This window comes from Aulonocara stuartgranti (genome assembly GCF_965226115.1).
Source record: "Aulonocara stuartgranti genome assembly, chromosome: 12".
NCBI classification, from domain to species: domain Eukaryota; kingdom Metazoa; phylum Chordata; class Actinopteri; order Cichliformes; family Cichlidae; genus Aulonocara; species Aulonocara stuartgranti.
Genome location: NC_138948.1, coordinates 13,301,248 through 13,328,022, shown reverse-complemented (window position 1 = coordinate 13,328,022; position 26,775 = coordinate 13,301,248). Strand labels below are relative to the sequence as shown.

General features: G+C 39.7%; 1 protein-coding gene across 3 annotated transcripts in view; it reads right to left on the bottom strand.

The window, feature by feature from the left end:
- sh2b3 (SH2B adaptor protein 3) overlaps positions 1-26,775 on the bottom strand; it is a 74,300-nt gene that overhangs the window by 26,676 nt on the left and 20,849 nt on the right. For all 3 annotated transcript variants that reach the window (XM_082554292.1, XM_082554291.1, XM_082554293.1), the window contains exon 2: positions 24,664-25,797. In XM_082554292.1, coding sequence (XP_082410418.1) covers positions 24,664-25,770 — 1,107 coding nt within the window. In that variant the 5' untranslated portion in view covers positions 25,771-25,797. The remainder of the gene's footprint in view (positions 1-24,663; positions 25,798-26,775) is intronic.

Genomic DNA, 26,775 nt, shown 5'->3' with positions numbered 1-26,775 from the left:
CAGCGTTTTCCTTCATTTCTGCCTTTATGTGTGGACGGGATTATTTTTTAAAACGAAAACGGAAAATCTCCGTTTTCAAAAATACCCGTGTACCCGTGGACGTAGCCTCAGTCTCTGACTGGAAGCGCTAATTCGTCATTCGGCTTTTGTCAGACTAAAGTAACTGTTAAAACTGTTTGAAAAGCTAAGCTATACAACAAGGAGAGATTGAGAATTTCCTTTTAGTTCTCAGTTTATTTGATATTGACAAAAGTTAGTCAGTTTTGTCTGTTCTTCTGTAAAACAAACTAAGATTTATTTTTAGAATTAATATTTTGTTTCTAAGTGGAATTGACAATTTAGTCTGTTTTGTTTGTTCTATTTTGAAACTTAAACGCTTTAGTGGCTGCCTTTTGTGTAGTTTGCAATATTTGCCTTTATTTATCTGAAAAAGTCTCATGTTCCTTAAGTACATCTACCCTGTTGAACTTATTATGGGAAATAAATATTTAAATAAAAACAAGCTGCTGATTATTTCACATTTTACTTGTGAGCAACGGCACATTTAAATCTTACAAATATAGTTATTTGGCTTATATCGTGATAGATATCGTTATCGCCTGAAATGAAAAAAACATATCGTGATATGAAAAAATCTCATATCGCCCAGCTCTACTAGAAATGTCAACTACATGCAAGCAATGTTTATTTTAGTAATTTCAGGAAGCTACACAGATGTCATGTGTTCATTTGCATGGTTGACATTTAATGACAACACAAATACTTCATATGAGAAATGCTTTTGTGCAGACTGGGGCAGACAGATTAACTCTGGCTTTGGTCTGTTGATATTAGCTACAGAAAATGGCCAGCTTTAATCTTCCTCTTTGTGCCTGTCTGCATGTTTTTTAGTGGACATTTTATGTTACAGGATTGTGTTTATAATCTAAGATGAATAGCTTACTGCGCCGCCTGAATCTTGGCTACCGTACACAAATTCCTGGTATGTTTGTACAGAAAAAATTGTTCCCTTTTTAACGACTTTATGAACACATACAGCTGCAGCTGGCATTGTTTTTCCACTCTGCTGCTTGATTCTAGCACCTGTTGCGTGTGTCATGCAGATAAACACTCCTGAGTTTGCCCTCCATAGCTGGTGGGACAGAAATAGACTTTCTAAACCCCAGCTAACTCCAGCTTTTTTCTTTGACGAGGTCTCTTTTAGCTTGCAAAGAAAACAGATCCAAAACACGATAAGAACTTTAGGTCCCTGCTGAGGATTACATAGCCGGAGAGCAGCTGTAATCACAAAATAAAACATTCATGCAAACTGAATCATGTTTGAACTTAACTCTGGCAGCAGTAGCATTTTGAGATTTGTGCAACCTTTTTTAAAGCAGCTGTGCTAAAAATGCAACTTTAAAATTAATCATCACTACAGACATTGAAGTTTAGTTTACTTTAAAAACATTCACGTCACTGAGAATAACTCGGTACAGTCACCTCTGCGCAGACTAGCTGTGCATATAGGTGGAGTTCATGCAGCAGGAGATCACTAGAGCTGATCACATTCACTATCAGCTCTATCTGTGGCATCATGGAGGATGTGGGAAACGCACACACACTTAGCACTACTTGTGGGGTTACCAACACTGATGTGATGACTGTGTTCTTGGAAACCTGTCAGAAGCTGTCAGAGACGTAGCCTTCTGTAATGAATAAATGTGTCACTTCACTGTGCGCTGCCCTCCTTGCTTAGTTCTCAGAAATACTGATATATAAGCAAATATGAAGAAGTTAAGACAGCGCACTAAAGATTCACAGAACCTAGTGCAGTTCCTCGTAAATGAATTAGCTGCGGTTTTGCACACGAGTAAAGACCAATTAGTAAGTCTGACAGAGCAGAAAAAAAGAAGAAAGGAGCAACATCTTTCTGAGTTTGTGAAAACACGACTCCTGTGACAGCGAGCTTGAAAAGTCAGAGAGTTACAACATAACTCATCAACATGCATTTTTACACACAGGCTTAAAAAACCTAAAGCCTTTGAGCCACGAGAATATACTATAACATGATATAAACAAGTCAACACTTCTGAGTAACTGTTTGTCAGTTATAGGTCATGCATAGCTGTATAATGTGCCTTTATTCTGCCAGTGTTTATGCAAATCACAGAGAAGCATTTTCCCGATTTCTCCATTTTTTAAACCCCTCAGCAGCACTTTAAATGTGAGATATTCACCAGTGAGACTTCTGTCATCGCTGAAACACAGCGGAGGGATATGGCATTTCATTTTCTTGTGCTTCTGACAAAAAACACAACTTTTTAAAACCTCAACTGAAACAGAAATCACGTATCAGTTACTCAAGATAATCCTCAGACCCACTGAGAGTTTTCATTGGATCTTTCTTCTACCGAAAACGTGCACTGTTTTCGACCAAAGACAAACTCCCAATAATAACATCTGACAGAGAGGTCTGTGAAATACTTTGCGGCACAGAAGTTTTTGGAAATACATCTTGCTTTGGAAATTAATCATCCTTTTTTAAGCTTGAAGCACCATGAACTGACCTGCACAGCATTGCTAACCAAAGGGCAAAAGTGGCTTCATGACCCTAAATAGAAATGCATGGCAGCGACACCACTTTCGGGGTGTCTCAGTGGGCCGACGAGTGGTTCTTAAACACAGGGCAGCTACTGACGGATAATCATGGAAAAAAATATGAAGTGAAACTAAGCTGAATAAATATCATCTCTGCAGGTTTTCCACTAAAACCTACAGTGTAAACTTGTGTGAACGGCTTGCTTATAATCTGGGATATATAGTAGGGTCACAGAAATCCCAATCTGAGTCCCTTTTCTTATTTAAAGCCATTTCTTTACTGTCACTATGGTAAATGGCAAATTGATCAATATTTATATACCGCTTTTGTTTTGTTTCTTTTTTTAACCACTTCAAGTGCTTTCACACTAAAAGCCACACTCACCCAAACACACATACACACAGATTTACACAGCACTTTATTCTACAGGCGATAAGAGCTTTTATCCATCACTCAGACTCACTCAAGCGAAGTTTGGGGTTCGCTTAGACACAAAGAGTGGAAGAGCTGGAAACTGAACCACTAATCTTCCTTTTGCCCCCCAAAAACTGTATTTAAAATAACTATAAACTATAGAAATATATTTTTCCAGACTCTCAATGGAAAGACAAATGTCTGTGAATAGTTGTTACCAGGTCATTGCCCTAACCGCTGTTCCAGTGGGACCAACTTAAATCTCTTTATCGCGTAAAACTTAAATCTCTTTATACAATATAAATACAAAATAATCCATTCAAGATGAATTTTCCCAAGCAGCACCTTTTTGGAGACTTTGCTCCGATGGTGAAATCTGCTTACTGAGAAGCAGAAAATAGATTATGCGATTGGGTGTAGTGGTGAGCTGAACGTGAAACTGCGCACGCTTACATGGGCTTTGCTGCAGCTGAGTTTCCAAGTACTTTAACTGATTCAGTTTTGCATCAATGAGCAAAATCTTGCAAAAATATTTTCACACCTGCATGACACGCTTTTCTCAGTAAAGAAGTTAAGAGATGTATCATTTTGGAAATCTAACAGACTATGAAATAACAATGAAAAGCTGGCCCACAGCTCTTAGTCTTAACCCATAAACTATGCATGTAGTTGTGTCGTTATTTGCAGCGCGATGCTGTTTATGCTTTTTACTGGCTGAGCACAAATTTGTAAAAAAACCAACAAAAAGGCACCAAATTCATGCAGCACTGAATGGACAATTGCTTGTTTGTGTAGGATCTACTAACCCACATGTGTACTTGTGTCAGTTATGGGTGTGTGTGTGTACTTGTGATGGTCAGTTAAGGGTGTGTTGGGTCCAGTAACTGTTCATATGTGTGGAGAAAAGTGTAATCCTCTCCAGCATGAAGCACATTTTTCTTCACTCCCTTTCTGCTGTGCATTTTTGTTTTCTGTTTTAAAACTGTGTGCAAATCCTAAAATAACATATTAAACTCAACTTTAACTTTGACCCAGACACAAGCCGCACTAATCACTCCTGTCTTGCTGGGACCAGAGAAAGCTCTAAATGTTTATAAGCTACAGCTCATTTAACAAATCATATCAGTTTGCAACAAGATTTAAAAAAGAAAAAAAGAGTCCCAGACTTTCTGAGGTGAAATTCAGAGGGGTAGATAATGAATAAATGTTAGTTGTGTTTGGCTCTCTAGTGGGAAGTGTAGTCCAGAAAGAATCGGGAGGAGGGAGATCTGCAGGGTTGGAGATGTGCCTCAGGATAAGCCGAGTGGAGAGAGAAAAGTGTGATGAGGAGAGGGTAAAGTACGCATGGACTTGTTACTCCTATTTAATGCTTCACGGAAAAACTGTAATGAGAAGGAGACAAAAAGTCATTAGTCTGCAGATTAGTTTCTCAATTAATATTTAATAACTTAGTGCCAATACACGTGCCCTGAATGTGTTTGTAGACTGCACAGAAAAGATGCAGATATAGAAACATTTTTAGTACTGTTTGAACAATTTTTACGGACTTTTTTTTCTACTATGTGAATACTTAGAAAACATACCACAATTTGTTAGTAAATAACACTTGGAAATAAATCTTATTAATGAAATAGTTTAATCAGGGAATTGGACAAGCCTCGGAAAACTGAGAAAAATACATTCGAGTTATATTAAAGTCCCACATGCCTTCAAGCTCCTTTAGGTAGAAGTGACAAAGATGTTGTTTAGCGCAGTGGTTTGCAACAATTTCTAAAGTACAATAATACATGTCAGTAGCAGTAGCAGCTAATTTGCAGCCTTTTTTTCCAGTACTGTTGCAACTTTGTATATCTGACATATACCTCACCTCTTTGCTATATTACACAATCCAAAAAACTTGTTGCTTATCATTCAGATTCAGTTCGTCTTTTGAAACAGGCCACGTTTTTCTCAGAATAATGATTAGTTTCACAGAGCCTCTTTAACGAGAATCGCACCATGTTTAAGTTAGTACGACTCTCGTTCACATTCCTGGTCAATATATACAGTGGGGCAAAAAAGTATTTAGTCAGCCACCAATTGTGCAAGTTCCCCCACCTAAAATGATGACAGAGGTCAGTAATTTGCACCAGAGGTACACTTCAACTGTGAGAGACAGAATGTGAAAAAAAAAATCCATGAATCCACATGGTAGGATTTGTAAAGAATTTATTTGTAAATCAGGGTGGAAAATAAGTATTTGGTCAATAACAAAAATACAACTCAATACTTTGTAACATAACCTTTGTTGGCAATAACAGAGGTCAAACGTTTACTATAGGTCTTTACCAGGTTTGCACACACAGTAGCTGGTATTTTGGCCCATTCCTCCATGCAGATCTTCTCGAGAGCAGTGATGTTTTGGGGCTGTCGCCGAGCAACACGGACTTTCAACTCCCGCCACAGATTTTCTATGGGGTTGAGGTCTGGAGACTGGCTAGGCCACTCCAGGACTTTCAAATGCTTCTTACGGAGCCACTCCTTTGTTGCCCGGGCGGTGTGTTTTGGATCATTGTCATGTTGGAAGACCCAGCCTCGTTTCATCTTCAAAGTTCTCACTGATGGAAGGAGGTTTTGGCTCAAAATCTCACGATACATGGCCCCATTCATTCTGTCCTTAACACGGATCAGTGGTCCTGTCCCCTTGGCAGAAAAACAGCCCCATAGCATGATGTTTCCACCCCCATGCTTCACAGTAGGTATGGTGTTCTTGGGATGCAACTCAGTATTCTTCTTCCTCCAAACACGACGAGTTGAGTTTATACCAAAAAGTTCTACTTTGGTTTCATCTGACCACATGACATTCTCCCAATCCTCTGCTGTATCATCCATGTGCTCTCTGGCAAACTTCAGACGGGCCTGGACATGCACTGGCTTCAGCAGCGGAACACGTCTGGCACTGCGGGATTTGATTCCCTGCCGTTGTAGTGTGTTACTGATGGTGACCTTTGTTACTTTGGTCCCAGCTCTCTGCAGGTCATTCACCAGGTCCCCCCGTGTGGTTCTGGGATCTTTGCTCACCGTTCTCATGATCATTTTGACCCCACGGGATGAGATCTTGCGTGGAGCCCCAGATCGAGGGAGATTATCAGTGGTCTTGTATGTCTTCCATTTTCTGATGATTGCTCCCACAGTTGATTTTTTCACACCAAGCTGCTTGCCTATTGTAGATTCACTCTTCCCAGTCTGGTTCAGGTCTACAATACTTTTCCTGGTGTCCTTCGAAAGCTCTTTGGTCTTGGCCATGGCGGAGTTTGGAGTCTGACTGTTTGAGGCTGTGGACAGGTGTCTTTTATACAGATGATGAGTTCAAACAGGTGCCATTCATACAGGTAACGAGTGGGGGACAGAAAAGCTTCTTACAGAAGACGTTACAGGTCTGTGAGAGCCAGAGATTTTCCTTGTTTGAGGTGACCAAATACTTATTTTCCACCCTGATTTACGAATAAATTCTTTACAAATCCTACCATGTGAATTCATGGATTTTTTTTTTTTCACATTCTGTCTCTCACAGTTGAAGTGTACCTCTGGTGCAAATTACTGACCTCTGTCATCATTTTAAGTGGGGAAACTTGCACAATCGGTGGCTGACTAAATACTTTTTTGCCCCACTGTATATATATATATATATACACACAAAATCTCATGTCTAACACATATATCACAAAATAGTGCATTTTCTGTAAATTCTGTGAATCTCGGGCAACTCAACGTGTGTGAAGCGTATTCAGCTGGGTGTTGTGCACTGGGGTCGAGTGTTTTGACCGATGCATGAAACTATATATTTTTAGATATAAGTTGTAACGGCCGCGATTTTTATTTTATTTTATTTTTTTGAGCATTTATAACATGGCATGCTGCCTGTTCTAACATTTGAGTCTAAGGTTCATTTTGAACACCTGACAGTTCTTTTTTGCTTCTCATCCGTAAACTCTCTCCATACTTTCACGCGATTCTTGTGTAGGTGATAGAGGAGGTTTGACGTGTTTGAGTCTGTGGTGGGGACCGGTTTGCGGCATAATTTGCATAGCGCAGTTTCCTGGTCCGTTTAAAAAAAAAAAAAAAAAAAAAGGTTCCTAGTCCATGTCAGACTTTTCATAGCCAAACCATGTCCATGCTACAGAGGTAGACCCTCGTTTAGGAACAAGGTCCTTGATTTTTTTTGACTGGTCCTCCTGTTTGGAGCTACCTTGTTCTGCCTCATCCTCACTGGTATTCTCTGTGTCTGCATCCACGTGGTTACCATCCAAAAGATGAAAAAATATTGCCATAAACAGGGTATTTTGCGACACCACGAAACAAAAGATGCTGTATAATATGAAACGATAGACTGCATTGGTGTTTGGCTACACAAAATAAAGTGATTCATGATCTCCCTTATTTACCAATCAGAGGCCCGTGATGCATCTTATAATTCCTAAAAGGCAAATGGGTGCATGCAATATACTGATTCAGTAATCTAATATAATGCAGTAATAATCTATTATTGCCATAATACCACCAAGGCACATCTGGTCCATCTGTGAACCACTGCTTTACATGTCTGAAGGTGCTGGAAGAAAAAAAAATATGTGTGCAATTTTTTTTTTTGCAGAGTTTGCACAAAAGTGTTCTACAGTAAAACCAAATATGGAAAATGATAAGATTTTCACACTGAAAGAGAAAAACTAACAAAAAGCCCTCAATAGCCACATATAAAGAACAGGAAGTTTGTCTGCAGCCTTGAGAAAATTTGTAAATGAGAAACAATTTTAGAGCACAGCCAACCTGAACAATTAGCAAATGTCAGATTCTCACAATGACCTTGTGGGAATCAGATAAGTGAATGATCAAAAACTGGTATTATTAGAAAAGTGCAAAATAAATATAGCAGACAGAAACAGATTAATTCCCCAAATCATTGCATACATTGAGCTAAAAATAATGCAAAAGAGTCCTGTGACTAAGAAAGTCCTTCTTTAAGGTCATAATATTTATTTTTCACACATAATGGTTTCCAATATTTGCTGAACTAAATTTTAATAAAGTTTTGCATAATCATTTCAACTGTGTGGATCTAAAAAAAGAAAAGAAAAGGGCAACCATGGAAAAACCTGCTCCAATTGTGCCTTTATGTAAAGATGTAGAAAAATCCCAGCACTATAAAAGTAGGGGGTACAGGTTAGAGCATAGCATTGCCACGGCTAAAGCAGTACACAAACATGGTGTCGGTTGAGGGATGTGCTCTGCTGAGTGCACTGCACTAAAGAAAATTAAAGGAAATCACAGAGCATGCAATATGTGACCTTTGAATTCCTGTCTGAGGAGTTCAGCATTATGATTTTGGGTGGAGGAAGGCCAAACAAAAGGGGTCAGCCTTGTCTTTGTGCAACCCTTTCTGCCAGTGCTTAGTCTGCAGCTCATGCTCATGCTGCATTAAACATTTCCAGTTGATTTTGCAAAACAACTATACACGAACTTCATCCTCTGTCGACTGCTATGCAGTTCGTTTCCGTGACAACAAACCACCTTCGATAAATGCACATGCCTAATATCGCTGCGATTTTGCTTACTCAAACCGTGACATAATTGTTCTTGGTAATACAATAGCCTTTGCAGGTGATTGTGAAAGTGTGCAGGTGTGAAAGTGTGTTCAGGTCTGCATGGGATCTGATGAAGAAGATGAATAAAGGCCAAAAAAAAACTGATGGGTGAGGGTGCTGCACAGCTTGGGGGCTTTCCACACGCCACTCAGCAAGGTCATGTGCGCTGGCACTGTGGTTGTAGGTTGCACACACACACACACACACACAAAACAGAGGCCAACAAAGAGCTTACAACACGAGGGGGGGAAAACACATTTAAAATGCATGAACAAATAAATAGTAGCCATTTCATGAGTCACACATATGCAGTTTTCTTTGACGCAAGCAAAGACATATAAACGCAGCATGAGAGGACCTTGTGCAGAAGAAGACAGAACTAGAAAGACAAAGCAAGAGATCTGACAAACATCTTGACCACATGACTCTAACCACTCTACTTCCTTTAGATGTTTCTCTACATTTTTGTCACACTGAAATACACACAGGCAAACACATGCATTTTCAGCACTGTGAGAGAGGAGAGAGAGAACTTTTCCACTCTGCATGAGAAATATGTTGGGCTCCTTTAGACTTAATGCAAACAAAAAAAAAGAAAAAAGAAATAAAAATGATGTGACAAGCTGCCTGCTGCCATGAACTTTTTCTTGTTTTCACCATATCTCAGCTCAGCTGCTTCTGCTTTACAGTGTTCTTTTAGGTATTAAAAAGCAACCTTTTAAGCCTCAATAAAAAAAAAAGAAGATTAATTCAAGTATTTAAAATGGCATCATTTTACTATTAAACCTTTCCAGTCACAGAGTGAGCAGGCTATGAAAGGTAGCGCTGATTGTTTTCTTTGCAGGTACAACCTACAAGCTGCTCGTGAGGTTAACTTTTATTCAACCAGGAAATATAACTCGTGAGATTAAGAATCCCCCTGACAGGCTGCATATTTTACGCTGACAGGAGAAACAAGAGTTCCCGGTGAAAGCGAATTCCGTTATGCCGGAAAACTTATTGGAAGTAAAATCTTGACCTGCCATGAGATCTTTTACAACTTCTACTTGCCTACATCCTCCTCAAAGGAGTCAGTCCAGTGTCTGTGCTGCTTAGCTGGCTTCTTTTCTAATTGCAGATATTCACTCTGGGCTTTTTAAAAATGCTGCAAAACTATGTGGAGGAATAACTGCTATGCATTAGTAAAATGCATTGCACAAGTCAGATGGTAGACAAGTCTGTTAGACTCAAGCTGGACTTTCTAGATTGCAGCTTAATGGCTTCATGGTAATGGGTGACCTCTACCAAAGACCAAGGAATAGTGGGAAAAAATTACAGAAAATTATGTGGTTATTATTTGACAAGCATCCAAAGGCACAAATGTGTTTGGTTTTGTGGTTTTAGGAGGCATATTTTTGCCTTTTTTTCTTGAAACCTGTCTGAATAATTAGGCAAATTTCCTAATAGTTCCTGGCTATTTTTCTGCGCAGGTCTTACATAGTTATTTTTCTGGGTTTCCATTCATCCTCTCCTACGGATACTGTTAATGACAAAGTTATGGAAACACTGAAACATAACTCAGATGTTCACTGAAGGCTGTTCTGCACTGAATACATGAAAACGAGCTGCAGATGGAAACATCTGATCTGTGTGGACAGATGAGGCCATCACAATGCTCCTCAAATCAATATGCAAAACAAACACTAATGCAAAAGTTTGGTGAAGGAGTTCATATTGTTTGCCATGGCTTGTGGGCTTAAACTATTTCCCTGTTAATTATATCATCTTGTTGTAATTTAATGGCAGGCAGCTGGAGAATTAGTGCAGCCAGCTGTTTAACAAACCAACTCCTCATAACAGTGGATGGAAACATTCATCTGCATTGTTTTCAGGAGATTTTCTTAAAATGTTATTGAAAGTGCAACGCTCGAATGAAAACATAGCCGGTGCTCGTTCCATATAACTAAAGCTGAATGACAAATTAAAGGAGAAATGACCATAATAAAGTTATGGGCCTGAGATTCTTCTAGTCTAAAGTCTGATGGAGCGATGTTTGTAAGCTATTCCCTCATTTGGTGGTTTGGTGATGAAGGTGGAAGGCAGTGTCAGAATACAGGCCTAATCTCTCAAAGCGGACTACAAAGGTCATAGCACAATTGTCATGCACACAGTACTCAAACCATTCAGTGACTCTTTGGCCCTTTGAACGAGGGCTTTCTAGAAATATTTCAGAACAACTCTGTATTGATTTAGCCTTCCTTAAACTATGCCAGCATCTCCTCGCAAGGGTTCAGGATTCCCATTAATATGTAATCCATCTGTACAAGAAATATGAAATTAAAGCAAAGATGCTATTTGATTGTTAGTAGTCAGGAACTATTAGACTATTCTTCCACAAATAGCAGTAAAATGATGTGAAACGTGCTAATTTTGCTTGCAGCTGTGTACACTGCGCCTCGATTTCATTAATTTTTTTCCCTTAAGGGCTTTTTGAGCTGTTTCTTTCTTCTGTTTGTACTAATCTCACTGCAGCACACTTGCTTTACCTGCCGCCTGGTAGGTAGTAACACATCCGTCCTCTATTTTGGTTGTTTAATATTGGTTTTCAAACAGCGTGTAAGTGCATTACTGCCACTTTCTGGCAGAAGAAACGCCTTACATCATCCAAAGCATTGGCAGAAGATGAAAAGTTGCTAATTTAAAATGAAAAATACTTGCATAAGCGATCCCATTTTTGTTTTCATAATTTAATGACTAATATATTTGAAAGTCATGGCCACCCCTGGAAACAGGATCAGCTGTTCCTTCCTGCTGTGAAGTGCGTGGGTAGACAGGTTCATATAAACACGTCAACTGAGATGGATCCGGTACATAAACTTAAAGAGTGTTTCCATCACAAATCTGTACATAATTCATATCACAGGACATCAATGCAGAGGAAAAAGAATTAAAGGTTAAAAAGTGCCTTTGTTTTTTCTGCCCATATCTAGATCGGTTGAGGCAAGTTGAAGAAGAGGAACATTTGCCAGTGATCTATTGTCTGTAGTCTAGAACCTATGAGAGGTTTTACTCCTTTGAAGCCTTGAGATATATCAACACCAAGTGCTTTTCTTGGAAATTTGTGGGCTTGTACTTGGCAAGATTTCTATGAGTCCTCATGTGCTCCTGACAGGAGTCATTACTGCCAGTTCTTACTGAACACTGGTTTTCTACTCAGTCTTAATCCCTCAAGCCTACTTTCATGCAAGACTGGTCTGTGAAGACTTTTTAATTAAGACGCAAAATCTAAAATTATATATTTAAAAAAAGACTCTGGACGGGGAATTGTCTGAAATCCAGCACCGGCAAATGGAGCTCTTATGTTTAACCACACAGAGAAAATGGCCTAATGAGACATTCTGGTAAAGAATGACTAACACTGACAGTAGCAAGCGCCCCGTGCTCACTTTTCACTTTCTAATCACCAGGCTATGTACTTGAAATCTTTCGTGCTTATTATGCTCACTAATTCATGCTCCTGCTGTATCACTTCATAGCACTGCCACTTCGGCTCCCACTGTGACAACATACAGAGGCAATTTTGTGACTAGTTTTGTCCAAGCACTTCACTGCACTTTCCCATGACTTTACTTTCAACACTAGTGAACTCAGCCATAATTCAGCACCTCACCTTGCCAGCAAACCTTTAAATCCAACTCTTTGAAACTCCACAAGAAACTGATTTCAATAAGCTCCACACAGGACTTCCAGGTGATGTCATATAATAACCGATCCACATAACTTGCTGAAGCTTCCAGCCTCTGTCAGCTGCTTTTAATGCATCTGATGTTAAGTCCAGGTGCTTTGTGAAATGTTTGTTTTTAGGTAGGGATAACCAGCAAGACTTCATTTGGTCAGCAAGAGCTGAAGTAGAAGTATTCAGCCCTTGTGCAGGCTTTAGCCTGTTGAATTATGTAGAGCTGTGCTTTGGGTGGATATTTTAACATTTACTTTCTTCCCGTTTGAATACAAATGATTAAAAAAATAAACATATGACTCAAATTCAACACGAAAATCAACTGACTCGCCTCTAAAGCAGTTTCAGTAATTAATGAAAGTTGAAAACTTCATGAAGTTGGATTTTGTTGGAGTGTTGGCTGCTGGCTTGGTACATGAACAATGGAAAACGGTTACACAAAACACAAAATGTAGTGTTAGAGACTGGCAAAGATCAAACAAGAAAGCCAGCAAAAAAATGGGACATCGAAAGTAAATACAACTGCAGCAAATCAATCAAAATAAAGAATCTTTGAATACTGCCAGAGGGAAAAAAGCAATAGAAATCCAGTTTTCCATCACAAATAACTTTTGGGCAGGCTACCTGGGTATTTTTTTCAACTCTACTTTATTTTATACATTTTTTTTTAAATATTAACAGTTGGACATTTTAGCCTTTGTTTGACATGACAGTGCACGGATAAGTAGGGAGACAATGTGGGGAATGGCACCAATCGTTTAGCCAGCAATACAGATTCTAGCCTTTGGTTTAGAAGTCTCCAGTGCACTCAATTGAGCTATAGTGGCATCCTCCTTTTAGTAAAATAATTTCAAACTTGTGCACCCAATGTTTGTTTTTTAGAGCTGTTATTGATGCTGTCCAAGCAAAAAAGAATAGATCGCATAAGGCAAGGCAAGGCAAGTTTATTTGTATAGCACAATTCAACAACAAGGTGATTCAAAGTGCTTTACAGAGACATTAGAAACAAGAACAAATAAAAAGCATGATTTAAAATTGATTAAAACAAGCAAATAAACTAACTAACTAACTAATTAACAAACAAACAAACAACAGTATATAAAATCAAAACAGATAAAATCAGAACAGTAGATAAAATCAGTAGTTAAATGTAAGTTTTGAAATTTAAGCTTAAAAGTGTGGATTTGGTGCTTTATTCAAATGCAGCTGAGAACAGGTGAGTCTTCAACCTGGATTTAAATAAACTGAGTGTTTCAGCTGATCTGAGGCTTTCTGGGAGTTTGTTCCAGATATAAGGAGCATAAAAGCTGAATGCAGCTTCTCCGTGTCTGGTTCTGACTCTGGGAACTGATAAAAGACCGGATCCAGATGACCTGAGGGATCTGGATGGTTCATACTGGGTCAGGAGGTCATTGATGTATTTTGGTCCTAAACCATTCAGAGCTTTATAGGCCAGCATCAGAACTTTAAAGTCTATCCTCTGACGGACAGGCAGCCAGTGTAAGGACCTCAGAGCTGGACTGATGTGGTCCACTTTTTTGGTCTTAGTGAGGACTCGAGCAGCAGAGTTCTGAATGAGCTGTAGTTGTCTGACTGATTTTTTAGGTAGACCTGTAAAGATGCTGTTACAGTAATCAAGCCTACTAAAGATGAATGCATGGACTAGTTTTTCCAGGTCCTGTTGAGTCATCAGATCTTTTATCCTTGATATATTCTTGAGGTGATAGTAAGCTGACTTTGTTATTGTCTTAATGTGTTTTTCTAAGTTTAGGTCTGCATCCATCACTACACCCAAATTTCTCGCCTGGTTTGTGGTTTTTAGATGTATAGATTGAAGTTCTCTGGTGACCTGTAATCGTTTTTCTTTGGCGCCAAAGACTATTACCTCAGTTTTGTTTTTGTTTAGCTGGAGAAAATTGTGGCACAACCAGTCATTGATTTCCTCAATGCATTTACCAAGAGCCTGTACAGGGCCTCGGTCTCCTGGTGACATTGTGATATATATTTGTGTGTCATCTGCATAGCTGTGATAGTTTATTTTGTTGTTGTTTATAATCTGTGCCAGTGGGAGCATGTAGATGTTAAACAGAAGGGGTCCCAAGATGGAACCTTGGGGAACTCCACATGTGATACTTGTCTGCTCAGATGTGAAGTTACCTATTGATACAAAGTATTTCCTGTTTTCTACGTATGTTTTGAACCAGTTTAGTACAGTTCCTGAAAGACCTGTCCAGTTCTCCAGTCGTTTGAGTAATATGTTGTGGTCAACTGTATCAAATGCTGCACTGAGATCCAGTAAAACTAGGACTGACGTTTTTCCACTGTCTGTATTCAGACATATGTCATTAAACACTTTGGTCAGAGCGGTTTCAGTGCTGTGGTTCTGTCTAAAACCTGACTGGAAGGCATCGTAGCAATTATTCTGTTTTAAGAAGTAACTGAGCTGTTGAGAAACTGCTTTTTCAATGATCTTACTTAAAAACGGGAGATTTGAGATCGGCCTGTAGTTGTTCATTTGTGTCTTGTCAAGATTGTCCTTTTTCAGTATAGGTTTGATTACAGCAGTTTTAAGTGATCCTGGAAACACACCTGATAATAAAGAAAAGTTGACGATCTGTAACAGGTCTGACTCTAAAGTCTTTGAGACCTTTTTGAAAAAACTTGTTGGCAGGACATCTAAACAGCAGGAGGAGGAGTTCAGTTGACCTAAGATGTCCTTCAGGTCTTTGCTGTTAATAGGTTGAAACTGTTTCATGGTGTTTAAACAGTTTTTTGGTGGACACAGTACATATCCTGGATCTGCTGTTGATGTACCAATTGCTTGTCTAATTTTTTGGATTTTTTCAGTGAAGAATTTGGCAAAGTCATTGCAGGCCATGGTCGAATGAAGTTCAGCTGCCACTGACACAGGAGGGTTTGTTAGCCTGTCAACTGTAGAAAATAAGACCCGAGCATTATGGCTGTTTTTAGTGATGATGTCAGAGAAGTAGGACCTCCTTGCATTCCTCAGTTGTAAATTATAATTGTGAAGTTTCTCTTTATAAATGTCATAATGAACCTGGAGGTTTGTTTTTCTCCATCTGCGCTCAGCTTTCCTACACTCTCTTTTTTCATTTTTCACCAGTGTGGAGTTTCTCCATGGAGACTTTTTCCTTCCAGAGATAACCTTCACCTTAATGGGAGCAATAGTGTCCATTACATTTAACATGTTAGCATTGAAGCTATTGACGAGCTCATTGACTGACCCTCTGGGCAGGTCAGGTGTTAATGGGAAAACCTGGTTAAAAATTGCACTACTGTGTTCAGTTATACACCGTTTTGTGATCACTGTTGTTGATATATTTGTGTGGGCTGAGATTTTACTTTCAAAGAAAACACAGTAATGATCAGACAGGCCCACATCAGACACAGTAACCTTTGAAATGCTCAGGCCTTTGGAGATCAGTAGGTCAAGAGTGTGTCCTCTATTATGTGTGGCCTCTGTTACATGCTGAGTCAGCCCAAAGTTGCCCAGAGTGTTACTCAGGTCTTTAGTCCCTTTGTCCTGAGGGTTGTCCACATGAATGTTAAAATCCCCAGCAATAATTACACAGTCAAAATCAACACAGATCACAGACAGCAGTTCACTGAGGTCATTAAAAAAGTCTGTGCAGTATTTGGGAGGCCTGTAAACATTAAGAAACACAACTTTGGATGGGGATAAATCATTAAGAGCCCAAAAATTACCACGACATTCATGCCCATGATGTGGGTATATAAACCTTTGACCACAACTTCATGGCATTATTCACTTAGTAACCTGAGAATGTGTGGGTTTGCTGTCTTTCACACTCTCACCCGCACAAAGGCCAGCCATCAATCATCTACCCGAATGGTCACAGACAGAATGTAATGTAAGCCGAAAACTTATGACTATCTTTTTTCCCCCCACTTTGACTTTAAGCCATTTTAAAAATCCTGCTCTAATCTCTATATAACCCTCCAATCAAATCCACAGTAGCGCCACATACAACTCTTATTAAAGAAAAGAAAGACATCAAAAAACTCATCCAGCAAAACAGTTTTTCCTTCACTTCACAGTCACTATGCGCGGCCATTACATTTCAAAACATTTATTATTCCAACCAACCACACATGCTCAAAGCCAACTGGCTAGATGTTTAAGGTCTTTGCAGAGCTCTAACTATCCTAATTTCTTTCTTTCAAAACATCCCTCAGATCCCTGTGGGCTGGATGAGATCAGATGATGTAAAATTAGAGGAAGCGAGGACGAGTTGAGGCATGTGAGAAGAACCTTTGTCCTCTTCAAACCTTGTTGCCTTTAACGTCACAAACACGAACATGAACGTTTAGTCTCGAGTCTGTTTCATCTGTCTCGATCCACCAAATGGATTCGTTACCTGAAAGTTTGCACCTAAATACATGTGGTAAGCACACCTTTGGTGAATAGTCAAAAATGCAAGCGCACCCACACATATTACATGACTCAGTTACTTGAAGGCATCATTTGAAGATTTCATGAAACTCGATCCCTGGAAAGCAGAAAAGATACAACTTTGTGGGTGAGATATGAAGACAGTTCTGAGTAAGAAGGAAACTATTTCTGAAGAGAGACAATCTCTGCTGTTCTAAATACTGTTGTGAATGGTGACAGACTGATCATTGTGCTTCTCTTGGAAGAAAAGACATATTGCATTTCACTTTGCTAGGGTAATATTTCCATTATTGATTAATCTGCTATTTGATTTGAGAATCGACTGACTAAATGTTTGGCCAGACAATGGAAAAACATTATTGTTATACAATCAGCTGGGTATTGTCTTACAGGCAGTCTTTTTTTGCCCAAACTCCCAAACCCAAACTTATTCAGTTTACTAGAATACATAAAACCTAAAGATTTTTCTAGATCATGTAATCAATCTATTTCTTTACTGATGCGCTTAAGTCTGGTTTGCATTTTCTGAGAAAGCTGAAATCGACTTTGTTTCTAAATTAGTGTAAACAAGTAGTCATCCGATGTCATCCGCATACTAGAAACATAAAAAAAGGGTTTGTAGCAGAGAAATATTGTAGTTCCAGTAAAGCCTCAGCACTGTGCATGTGATCCTCACGAAGTAGGACATTATTTATGGAAAAACGCACTGATGTTGAGCCTTTGAAATGCCATTTGCAAAAGCTTGGAACAGCACAAATAAAATTTGATTCACTTTGATTGTGCCGGCTTAGCAGCAGAAACCACAGAGGCAAACTTTTAAAAATATGCATGTCTCAATGTGAGAAAACATGCATTTTTAAATGATTCGATATGGATAAAATGGGCAAAACTAGAGAAGACTTTTCACGAGGGAAAATTAACTTTGATAAATTCTGATATTTTTTTGATTTCAGCCTAACCGTCAGTCTGTCTTTCTCATGTCTCCTCCTGTTGTGTTTCCTGCGTCTCTCTCGCCTGGTTTCATTCTGTTTCTCGGACAGCTGACTGGGGCCCATGTGTTTAGGGCTTTAGTTGTGGTATGCAACGAGCCAAGCCAAATTAACGCTGCATGTTGCCATATGAGAGACTGAATTACAACAAGTAACACAGAACAGATGGACACCAGAGTCTCTTTGAAAACTATTTTCCACTGATGCTGCAAACTCCTCTCTTACTGTCAGTAAGAAAGTGCAGAGGGAAAAAAAGCAGTGAATGTTCACTCAAAGAAAACAGCATCTAATGCATATAAGAAAGCATTTGATTCTGTTGATCGTTGTGGAAAAAATCCATGTTTGACTCAGAAGATCCATTTTTGAAAGTTCTACTTCAGACTTTTTGCTGCAGCTTCATGATAAAGCATGACATATTAAATGGGAGGCAAAAAAGAAGCTTGTACGATACATGCTCACACACATAAAAGTATGTGTGCGAATATACAAACACACTAAGACAGCGAAGGACCTGCTCGAAAATCAACAATATACATCATGCATGCACGTGTACACACAAGCATGAAACAAGAGCATGTGGGAAAGATTAGAAGAGCTGGAATAAACACATGCGAATGGACAAGCACGCACATATGCGCAGCTGAGATGAGATGGGATGAGATGAGAGGCGTATGATTAAGATGAAGTCTACAGGAGGTCTGAGGAAACATATCAGACTGTAGCAGTCTGTGGGAACTCTCTCTGGAAGACAGAGCCACGATTTTCCTGGCAAGACACAAACCTTGTCTGTAACCTTGACTACTGAACATCAGATAAAAGGAAAAGTAGGAATCGCTATTGAATAAACAGCCTTAGCGGTACAGAAACAATCAAAGCAAAGAAAAGCTAAACGAATTATGTCAAACATACACACAAAACCTCACAATAAAACACTTCATCACAATAAATAATTTAAATTAACTTGTAACATGAAGTTCCAGCGTTGAATACCGAGGCGAAATGAGAATTTGGAGACTGCTTCTCTTTTCAGCTGACATAACAATTTTCACTTCTGCAATATATCAAGAGTTACATTGTCTTAACTTTGTTTTTTTACACTATAGAAAATTTCACAGCTATGTGTACCCTCACAAATAAAAGACTTGACTTATTCCTATGGACCTAAGACAAGGCTAATAGGCTAACTGACTCTAAATTGGCAGCAGTGTAAAAATTGGACGTAGCCACTATGGTGTCATTTTAACTCTGCCTTTTCAAGCCACTCTGTTAGTAATTTGTTTGCACACCTAGGATTCCAAGTAGCCACGCCCCCTATTCCGGTCTCATGTTGGACGAGTCACACATAAAAATTCAACCCTATAGAGGTCTTTAGAAAGGGGGAAGCCATCCACAGAAACCAGAATTGTTATTTGTTCAAGGCAGTTAATAATCGATGGTTGGACATCTTGCTTTTTGGAGCATGCCTCAAGTGGCCATTTGAAGAACTGCAGTTCATCCAACTAACATTGCGGGGGTGCTGGAGTCTATCCCAGTACACACTGGGCAGGACTTGAGTGCACATTAGATGAGACATCAGTGACTCACATAGTTCACACAGACAGTGGTGGTTCAGCAAGCAGCAGCTTGCAAGCCTAAAAAATGAAAGCAATTATTCTATTGCTACTAATTTGACCAAAGCAAGCAAACTAAGCAGGAGAAAGCAGCAACAGAAAGTTGCGTTAAGTTCCTTAACTAGAACGCTATCGTAATTTTAGTGCACTGTTAGGTTAGAGGATGACAGGTTATAACATTTTCACAGTATGATAACCATCTGAAGAAGGAGATCAGATGCTGTGATATACTTTAAACATGAAACCAAGTTATTAATTTTGACAAGCTGCTGATGATGGAAGGATAAAGATATAGAGATATATTATCTCTCTTGCTGCCCTTTTTTTAAACACTAAAAATGCACATTCTATGTTACTCATCAATTTTAATATGAAACCCAGTAAAGTGTTTCAACTCTACTATAAATGTGTGCAATTTATGACCAATATTTGACATTATTTTTCTGTAGAATATTAAAACAGTATAATATATTCACTTTGCAATCACCGAGGAAACTCCCACAGCTGTACAGAGATATAAAATGATGTGATACAAAATGTTCTTTATTGTGTTGCCATCAGATAAACTGCATTCACAGATCAGTTCCTTAAAACTGCACTTCTGGGATCTCACTTTTCCTTGATTATACTCCATGCTGCAGACACGGACACGGATGGAGTACTCACGGTGTAATCGAGGCTTTAATCTTCCACACAGTACCTATAGCAGCTGCATGCTTAAAATCTATTTCAGGCCTAAATATGGGCTAACATTTCAGATTATGCAGAAGTGAAACTGCCCTCAGTTTTAAATATAATTATAGGACAAAACAGACATTTGTTAGGACTTGGCTGAAAAGTGACTGCATCTTTCCCAGAAGTAACCTAGCTGACTGTTGCCTTTAGCATGTTTTTGCTTTTAAAGTCAACCTACTAAAACAACAATACTCACAGACAACCTAATGTGTTGCATAAAATCTTACGGGGTATCATCTTACTGGTTTATTGCCTTTTCAGGCTAATACTAAGCAACTGACAACTGTGCTGTTGCCTGCTGCTTTCTCACGCAAACTCATTATCAGTTTCCATGCAGCTTGCGCCTTTGTGCTAAATGAGCTCACTGATATTACTTCTGTTTCTCACACATAAAGATATAAATAAAAATGCATGCGTACTTTGCTCAAGGATTATTATGTTCTGTGCAGCTAAGATATGTGTGATGTGTGCAGGCGTGCATGCTCACACACTGACACATTGCCTACAGATGTGAAAAACCCCAATTTTCATTCAGAATAGGGAAACTGTACTAATAGCAACCTCAACGCATTCCAGCTTGGTGTGTTTAAATAACTGTTACGGCAATTAATGCACAAGTTTTTCATGTGTACATTAAATGTGAGAATGCTAGTCCACAGCTCTCCTTCCTTTTAAGGTCATTCTCAGGCCCTTATCTATCTGCCTTCCAAGATCACACATGCACACACACACACACACGCACGCACGCACACACACACATTAAGAGAGAGCGTATTCAGAGCACCAGTGCATTAAAGCAAAACTGCAAACAGCCAGGCAAATCCTGCCAATGTCTTCCCATTCTAAATAAACACGCAAGCACGTGCACACATGCACGACTTTGGCTCTGAAATCAACTGAATTACCTCACACACATGGTTAGGGCTGTAAGCGGCTGAGGACTCGAGGGCTGCTAAATATAAAACTCTACAGACACACATACGCCTTCAGACACATGCACATGCATGCAATGTCTCTCTCATGGACCTTTATGTGTGTCTGAATGCACACTTGCACACACCCTAAAGAGACTAAACTCTGCTTACTGGGCCCTGCCACCTTATAGATGGCAGGGCCCAGGACAGCATTCGACCTGCTCTGATCACTGGTTTAGGGGCTAAGTGTGCAACTACATGCAGCCTCACAGCTGGCCCCATCTGGAAATATTGCAGGGTTTAATGCCATGAGGCCTTGTGGGGGGAGCTAAGCATGCGAGGAGAGAGAGAAAAAGAGAAAGAGAAAAAGAAAGAAAGAAATACATCCTGCTGTGCTGCGAAGAGCTTACAGCAACAACTGATGTCATGTTTCCAAGTTACAATTGCCACTTGGCATTAACAAGTGTTAATTAAGAAGTAATACACCAGTCAGGCATTGCATTTAAACTACTGACAACTTTAGTGAATAAAACTAATCATCTTAGTCCTATCATCCATCACCACCCACCTACACATCGTGGCAGACCAACACCCCTGGAAATACACTGTACAATACAGAAGGGATAATACTGGCAACTTATTTACTGGTTGATAAAATGGGAAGAAATACTACTACTAATAAATAATAATAGTTGACTAATCCAAAAGTCAGAAAGATTGTTGACATGTGTCACTTTCACGCACATTATCAGATTAGTTTGCTATGTGAGGCACTAATGTTTGCAGTGCTAGCAGCAGCCTTCTTCTTTCTTTACTTGCAGGTTAACATGAACATGCATGTGTTGAACATGGCTACCTACTACTCCTCTTCAGTGGTTATATGCCAGTTTACTCTGTTGCAGCCAACATATGGATCGCATACAGTTCAAAGTACTGCTGGTTTGAGGGTTGTTATCCATCTAAGTTTCCACCTTGCTTGTTTACATCTACCTGCCACTTGCTGCAGCTACAGTTCGGTTAGTGATGTCATAGACCTAACAGTTAATCTGAACTGTACTTTGATAAAACGTAAATAATTTTTGAAGCTATATAAGCATTATTTTTAATTATTTACTAAAACTCTCTACTATATTCAAACCAAAACTGTTCAGACCCCAGACTCCAATCTGACCAACCATCTGTGGGATTATTGTGAACAAGCTCAATCCAACCCTGCAGGTATCAGGTCATTGCACAACCCTGACAGGGTCAGAGCTGTTTTACTGGCATTTGGGTAAGTTAACTAATGTTAGATCATCGGCTTTAATGTCATGGTTGCTTCGTGTAAGGAGAAAAGTTGTGACTGGCTGCAGAAAACCCCAAGCAAACAGGAAACAGTGTGGGAGGTGTATCTACTCACCAAGGATTAAAAGAAGACATGAATGTTGCAGATTTGTTGATGTAATCGAGTGAAAATGTCACAGCGAGAAAATATTGAGCTATATTTCTGAGCTATAGAAATGCCCTGTATATGTTTGTATATTAATAAAGGGATAAGTAACAATAGTCAATGAAGTACGGACTGATTAAATCTATCTCATATGACTAGCAACTTAATTTCCACTTCTTTAACTAGGTTAAAGGGTAAACCAGTTAGGATAATCTTTAAAGGGTACCAGTGTGAAACAAATCATCTATGAACTGTGATGACCCTATTGTGCATGGAAAGCATGAGTGAACCTGAAGCTCATGCCCTCCTTTAAACTAAGCTGTGAGTATATGACTAATATCTTTTCAGTTTGTGTTTTCAGTTTGGTTAACAAAAAAGCTTTGTGTTTATCATCAAAACACTCCCTCTAGATGCCACTGAATCACCAGAAGTAAAGGTGAAATGCAAACCGCCAGTAAGACAAGACGTTTTTTTTTTGAGGCAAAGCTAAATGTCATCACAGTTTTCGTCTTGTTTTGTCATGTGGCAAACTATTCACTAAAAGGAGCTTCTTAGAGGCAGTAAAAATACCATTTATGCAAACAAAAACAAACACAGGCAGAGAAAAGAGATGATTTGAAGGAGGGGGGGAAACCCCTGCAACTAAACAGCTGGAAACAGGAAATGACTTTGTGCCTTAATGTGTGTGCGCTTGTTTTTGTGTGTGCGTTAACTTAAGAGTATGTGACACTGCTTGGCAAACTTTACCCAGCCCTTTAAAGGCAAATGTGGGTTTCCATCCTATTGACACAAACAGATCTAGTGACCTACCATGCATAGATATGAAACACAAGATGACAAACCTGTCAGCTGTAACATGTCACAGTGTGAGCAGTTCTGAGAAGAGGTTATTTAAAAAAAAACAAAAAAACAACACATGCACATCTGCAAAAGCGGCAGACACAATCCAGTGAAACTCTGCAAAGCTCTCCTGTACTGAGAACAGCAGCAACAGAAAACGATCAGTGGTTTTCATGAACATCTGCTTGTTGCAATCAAACTAAGCATCAAGAAGATAAATCGTGATGTGTGTAGATCAGTAGACAATATTTTGAATTGACTTCTTCAACATTTCTGAAAATACATTTTTTGTTTTCTTTCTTTCTCGCTCAAATCTATAAAGTACTGAGGATGCACTTGTAGTGCATGACTAGTCTCTTTCCATACACAGTTAACAAAAGCTGCAGACTAGCATAGCTAAATTCTATTTGTTTGAATATAGGAGGATATGAGGTGACAGGAGGGGTTACACCGTGACTTTTCAGGCAAAAAAACTCTAGTCTGGTGTTCCGAGAAAGAAAGTAAATGATTTGCAATCTCCTTTAATTTGCAACATCATGGCATAATTTTATATATTTAGTTGCCTGACAAGCTAAACAGTATTTCTGTAACCTCTTGACTTAAACACTCCTCACACACTTTGATGACTTTTATGTCCAATAGAGACCAAAAGAAAACTATAAAAAGTGCGCAACTAAAGAATTATTTTACTAACAACTCATACTCTTTTGTCTTTTCCAAATTATAATAAAGGCAGATAAAGATATTCATACTAGCCTGACTAAATAAACTTTAAAAAATTGAGAATAGTGCCATCGGTACCATTCTTACACTTCATGCATGCAACTAGAGGCGAGCAATCAGGCCAGAAGATCATGCAAGGGTTTTACAATTCATGATATAAATGATACTTCTTTCGCATATTTAGTTTAACTCGTGATCACATGAGTAGTTGTGTACACGTGAGATGGGGCTAGGCCGGGGCTAGCTGGTTACCAGTAGTGGAGCTTTCAAAATAAAATACTTACACATAGCAGCATTAATGATTTAATCTGTATGATTTCTCTGCAATGTGGCAGATAAAGAAAGACCACGGTAAACGATTGTGAGATCAGCTAAACCTACATGAAACACCAGTCCACTGATAAGGATGTCAAGACAAATCTTTCTCTATCTTTCTCTTTGTAAGCAAAAGTCATGAAGCTGTTTCAGATAGAAACCCCAGGAGTCAAATTTTGTACAGAAAGCTATTTAAAAATAAAAATGAATACTTTTCACCTGCTGTGAACTGTTTTCAAAGAAATGCCCACATATTATCATGTGAAACCACAGCTGAGCTGTTAGAGTTTAGTGAATCGCGTGTACGATGAATATAAAGTGTGCCAAAGCTTGTGTTTTTACCTTTGGAGGATCATAGAGCTCTAACTGGTAACTTTCCCCTGCTCCTCTTCCTCCTTGAATGTCTCTGATCCTCCTGACCAGCAGGTGGCAACGCTGCCAGCGGGGCTGTGAGTCTGAAACAGTTTCGTCCACCAGAAAGTACCTCAACTGGCCCTCTTTACAGCAGCCGCTCGCCTCGGATCGCCTCTGCCTTTTACTACGAAACCTATTGAAAGGAGCCATGATCAGCTCCTTCATTCCAGGACGGTGTGAAGCAGCTGTGGGTGTGGCTTCGGAGGAGTGGGAAGAAGAGGATGACACCTCTTCGCTGATGGAGGAAACTGCACCCACTCTGTCACCATTATTTGGAAGATTACTGTTGGTGGTGGTGGGGTTCCTAGGGGTAAGGTCCCGGGATGAGCGCGGACTGGCTTGGGGTGATTTCTTTAAAAGCTTATTTACAGACTTCCGGATTTGGCTGAAAGAGAAATGTGTGACTTCTGAGTTTTCAGGGTTCGAGGTTAAAGAGTCAGAAGAGTACCGTTCAGATACCTGGCGATGATCTGTGCCAGAGATCTCCTCGTTGCTATGGCTATGAATCACCAGTGTCCCGCTGCCAATTGTGCGAGATCCTGAAAAGGAGTTTCCCGCAGCGCATCTCAGTGGCAGCTCCTGCTCCCGGCTCAACACCACCGGCTCCACTTTCGGTGACGCAGTCAGTGGAGCAGCTCCTCCATTTGGTCTGCCAGTCTCCCGATAGTCCTGCACCCGAGGCAAAGTCCGCACTCGAGTGATTACAGGCTGAGGACGAAGGACCACTGGAGACGATGAGGGAGCGCTACCGGAGGCGGCAGAGCTTGTGTTCTGACCCAGTGGCGTGCCGTCTTTGTCGACCTCGCAGCAGAAGTGTTGCTGGAAGAGGTCAGTGAATTGCTTTGAAAAGGTCTCTGGTGGAAGCACATCATGGTGTGGTCGCTCTCTTGCAAAACTCCGGTAGTGCCGGGCCAGCTCCTGGGCTGCGGCGATGGCATGCAGCTCGCAGAATTCCGTCCAGCCTTTTTGGGCAACTGCCACACCTTGGCCTGCTGCTGTTGTGGTGTTGGCTGGATGGATAGTGTTACCATTCATTGCAGTAACCAGAGTGGATGAGAATCACTGCGGAACAGAAAAAGAAGGCGGGTAAGAGAAATGAATGGATGAAGCATGGAAGAAAAGAACGAAAAAAGCCAGAGGAGCAAATAACGAGAGCAAGATATAGGAATGCAATTAGATCAGGATAATGTGGAGGGTTGTGCAAGACATGCAGCACTAAACATGGGAAATGGCACAACAGTTACAGCACATTTTGAATTGCTTCAAAGTTTAAAAACAGTTCAAACACTAAGAAAGAACATTCAAAACTCTGATTTCATCTGAGCTTGATCTGTAACCGCACAAATTGGATTACATGGGCCTGCAAAAAATCTCTGGCAATCAACCAGAGTATCCTAGAACCCTGAAAACTCAGAAGTCACACATTTCTCTTTCAGCCAAATCCGGAAGTCTGTAAATAAGCTTTTAAAGAAATCACCCAAAGCCATGATGTGCTTCCACCAGAGACCTTTTCAAAGGACAATCGGTTACCATTCAGTTAATGGGAGAAAACGCAGCGAGTGTACACATTTTAAGTAAATTTCAGGAAATTGTTTCCTACAGCAGAGGCGAGCAGAGAGAAAGGAGAAACTGCGTTCTAACCTCCACTGATATGGATGATGGCAACTCAAGTATTTTATGAATGGAAACAGTAATTAGTCAGTCAGACAGAAGGTGAATGAGGCCCTGACTGAGGAAGTACGGTTAGAAAATCTCTCAATCAGCCACGCTGCCTGTATTTTCATCCGTGTGTTTGTGTACTTACACGTGACCTATTTTAATGGTCCTTCCGTTTTTTCCCCCCCAGTGTATCACTCACGTTTTAAAACACGATACACAAACAACATGATTATTCATTAACTTAACAAAAATCATAAGTGTAGTGAAAACAAAAGTGTTTATTTATTTATTTATTATACTTAAAGGGGATTTCTTTAAGTACAATTAACACGAAAAATAAATAAATCAGTGGCGTTGGTGGAGGGGGACAGGCTCATCCGG